Consider the following 4,285-nt stretch of genomic DNA (forward strand, 5'->3'; position numbering starts at 1 on the left):
CCCGCCATTAATAAGATTTTAAAAAAATATTTCCGCTGAAACGACCGGTTAAAATAGCTTAAAACCGTAGGAGAAGATTCGTTTGTTTTTAATTCGACATTTTTAAATTTTACAAATTGTCAAACGAACGTATGTTTTACTTATATGCTAATTTATCGGAGAGTTCCGTCGTGGCCCGACTTGCTAGCACTTGCTAGCACCGTAAACATGACAACAACGTCCTTTTATAACTTTCATCTTGTCTTTTCCAAATCCACAAAGAACTTTACGTCAGGAGAATGGACGAAAACGCGTTTATTTTTTTCCCCCAACGAACTGATCTTTTACTAAATATTTATTGTTACTTTATTTATACAAAAGAAAAGACCCAGAATGTCATGTTATTGCTTCCTCTGTCAGAGCTCGGGGACGAACGCCGCCATGGTGGACCAGACCCGGGCGCCGATCGCCTTCGGCCGGCGGGCGGTCCCGCAGCTGTTCGAGGTGCTGCAGCTTCCGGAGACTGACGTCATGCACAGACGCCGGGCGCTGGTGTCGCTGTGTGACCTGATGCACGACCCCCAGCGGATCCACCAGGCTGTGGATGGAGGTGGGTGACACGAATACTCTATGTATATATATATATATATGTATATATATAATCACAAGCACAGCAGATTCTGAGAAATACAACTGATTTCCACTGGGACTTGTAAAGCATCACCTTTGTTTTTTTTTTTTTTTGGTGTAGCACTTTACATTATCTTGAGTTTTCTTGCCGTACATGTGTTGACAAAAATACAACACTAGAGTATGTGTACTGCAGTTTTTTGGTGTTTTTTGACCACAGGTGTTCTGGAGCAGTTGGAGGTTCTGCTCAAAGATGAAGATGCCACAGTCAGGAAGCAGACCTGTGAACTGCTCCACCTGATCTGTGGCCACAACATCGGCAGGTACTACAATACTGCAATACTCGGGTGTAGTACTCGTCAAGTACTCTGGCTGCGAAGGGTTTTTTTTTTCAGAGACGTCTTCTCAACAATCAACGAAACAAATATCTTTTTCTTTTTTTTTTACATTATTAGAATTAACCGTGTCACCAGCAGAGGGCAGTATACTGCCTGTATTACTAGTACAGTAAACCCTTGTTTTTCGCGGGGGTTACGTTCCAAAAAGAACCCGTGATAGGCAAAATCAGTGAAGTAGAAATCTTTATATTTTTTACAATTAAATACTCCTCCTCTTCCCTGTCACTGTCAGCAAAGTTTTGATACAGTATTCTCACTTTTGTGCAGATAACGTTTGTATCCAACGTAATGTTTTTTTTCCTGCAGTCATTAATCCACAGAGCTAATGCAGACTCCATCCTTACCATGGTCTTGTTGCGGGCAGTTGCAACCCTTTTTGAATCCTTATTAAAACTTATTGCTGCTGTCTTCCTTATGTTTTTTTCTTCCTTCTTTATGGAACGAACGGAAGATTCATTAATTCCATAATGCCGACCTACAGCCGCATAGCTTTTAGCTTCATTTAGCATGTCCAATAGTTTTACTTTATCACCGATAGACAGCATCTTCCGCTGCCTTTTGGTCCCTACCGCAGGTACTTTTGCCGGTCCAGAGCGTTTTGTCGACATTATGGGGTTTGATAAACTCGAAATTGCAAGAGAATTTGCACGTACGTAATGTCAATTTGGCAAGCTGTTTTGCGTACGTGTACATAATAAACCGCAACGTTATTGGCGCACAGGTAGAGAAGAAGCGGAGTGACTTTTTAGCCAATCAGAATGCAGAACACAATGCACGATGCAAATCCGTGAAGTAGCGAAACCGTGAAAAGTAAACCGCGTTATAGCAAGGGATCACTGTATACCGGTTTGAAAGGATATATTACAGATGTATGTGAATGGCTCAACAATGCCCTCAATTACCTTTTTTATCAGTGACATTGATATCATTGAAGTCAGTGGGGTGTTTGTTCCTGCAGTTCTGTACCACCTTTAGAATTTCCATTTTATCCACCTTTTGAAGAAACATCCACAAGGTCATGAACCGCCTGGCCATGCTGCCCGCAGGTAGAACCAGGCATTACTGTCCCCTAGAGGCTCTGTTTTCCGCTCCTGTATTTTCAGTGATGACGTGAGTACGGTGTCCTGCAGGTGCCAAGGCTCTCCTCGCGCTGGTTCCCAAACTGTTGACAAAGCTGGAGGAGGAGGAGGAGGAGGAGGTGCAGGTTCTCCTCCTCTCCACCCTCAGTTTCTGCTCCACCCTGGACGCTCTCCCCGCCCTGGCCCTGGATGCTGTCTCCTTGGTGAGACAGAAGCTCCTCCACTCCTCCCAGGACGTGCGCCGAGAAGCGGCGGCGGCCATGATGGCGCTCAGGTGATGACACCAAACCACGCTAGGCTAAAATGCTACGTTGTCTGGAAAATTTGTTTCGATTCACGTTTGATGAGTTTGTGTGGTTTTTTTTTTTTCGTTCGTCGCAGTGTTCCCGAGGAGGGCAAGCGGCGGGTGTGTAAGGAGGCGGTACTTCCTGAAGTCGTACGATTGTTACAGGAAGCAGACGTAAAGGTTCAGGCTAACGCTGTCGCCGTCATCATGTACACGGCCATTACTACGGAAGGTACACGCGCAGAATCAAAAATCAAAATTCATCCAGCGGGCCGGATTGTGTCCCCAGGCGGGCCGGTTTTGGCCCGGGAGCCATATGTTGTTCACTGCTAGTTAACCGTTAACTGGACTTCCCTGCTCCTTCTGTTTTGCCCTCAGGTAAAATGCAGTGCCTGGACCTGGACGTGGTGCCGGTCCTCCTGGACCTGGTGTCCAGTTCCGAGGAGGAGGACGAAGAGGAGGACATGGAGAAGAGGAGGAGGAGGAAGGCCCTCGTCATGTACTGCCTGCGGGCTCTGACCACTCTGGCCGAAGCTCCCAGAGGACGCCACCTCCTGATGGAGCAGCTCCCCCTGCTGGAGAAATGGAGCGAAGTAGCGGAGAAGGACGAGGACATCAGGCGAGCCGCCCAGACCGCGGTCAGGGTCATCACCTGGGCTCCGTGAGGACCAGGAGGGACCCCGAGGTCCAGACTCTGGTCCAGGTTCTGGACTAGACCAGTTTTAGTAAAAAAGTTTGGACTTCTGTCTCAGTTTTATATTTTAATATAATATACAATATTCATATATTTCTCTATTTTATTTACGCATTTTTTTAAATATAATGTAAATATGCATTTAAATTTTTTTTTTTAAACAATTAAATATTTGAAATAAACTTGACGGGTATAAAAAAACAACTGTATTTTACATGACTTTATCAATATGTATTTTTTTCCTAATTTACAGACGCAGGAAGCTCATTAGTGTTTGATTCATTTTGATTCATTCATTTATATATTTTCAAATATTTCCTCTCAAACATCCAGCAGCCTGCAGTCATGTCCACTTCACCACCGCGTGAGAGAACCGTTCCCTTCTGACCTGCTGGTCTGAATGAAGCTGCTCTCCAGTCGAATTAAGGCCACAGCTCTGCAGCTTCACAGAGTACATAAAGGACCTCAGAGTACTCAGTAGTATCAGAGTCAGAGTGACCTTTGACCTGTTGTTCTGAAACATTGACAGATTATCTTTGAATAAAAACAGTAAAGGGACATGACTGGATTCTTTTCGAATGAAGTAATTTTTTTTTTCATTGTGTCCCACTGCGGCCCAGTTACAAATTACCCATAGACCAGCACGGGTCCCCGGACCAGGGGTTGAGACCCCTGTTTTAGGTGTCATGTAATAGAAAAATATAATTGTATGAAACGAGTGACTCTGCCAACACTGAAACATCTTTCTTTCTGCACGTTTAAAACGAGATAAAAAAGTGTCATTAATTCAGAACTAAACTTGAGTTAATTATGAACAATAGTGGAAATAAATACACAAAGTAAACACATTTTTTGTTTTTCACAATGTGCAACATATGACTAACAAATTAATTTTACTTAATGAAAAATATCGTTAATTCAACACAAAGCAGATACCTTTTATTTATTTATTTATTTAATTATTTTTATTTTTAAGTTTTTCTTTTAGTTTTACTTTTATTTTTACTTTTGCTTTTATTTTCTTTTAATTTTTACTTTATTTGTTTTTACTTTTATTCTTTTATTTATTTTTTCTTTTTACTTTTTCTTTTATTTTTTCATTTTGTTTTAATTATTTTTTATTTTAATTTTGACTTTAATTTTTTCTTTTTAATTTTCTTTTTCTCTTTTTCTTTTCTTTTTCTTTTTTAAATTATTTTTTATTTTAATTTTTACTTTA

At 41.6% G+C, this 4,285-nt stretch overlaps 1 protein-coding gene across 1 annotated transcript; it reads left to right on the forward strand.

The window, feature by feature from the left end:
• The first annotated feature begins 27 nt into the window (after positions 1 to 27).
• On the forward strand, positions 28 to 3,240 carry LOC103398062 (radial spoke head 14 homolog). The gene is given in 6 exon segments (XM_025053031.1): positions 28 to 589; positions 830 to 956; positions 1,983 to 2,053; positions 2,138 to 2,360; positions 2,468 to 2,604; positions 2,751 to 3,240. Coding segments are annotated over 6 exon segments (1,062 nt in total). The 5' UTR covers positions 28 to 372; the 3' UTR covers positions 3,038 to 3,240.
• Positions 3,241 to 4,285: the final 1,045 nt, after the last annotated feature.

The sequence above is a fragment of the Cynoglossus semilaevis genome, chromosome Z (assembly GCF_000523025.1).
Source record: "Cynoglossus semilaevis isolate Cse_v1.0 chromosome Z, Cse_v1.0, whole genome shotgun sequence".
NCBI classification, from domain to species: Eukaryota; Metazoa; Chordata; class Actinopteri; order Pleuronectiformes; family Cynoglossidae; genus Cynoglossus; species Cynoglossus semilaevis.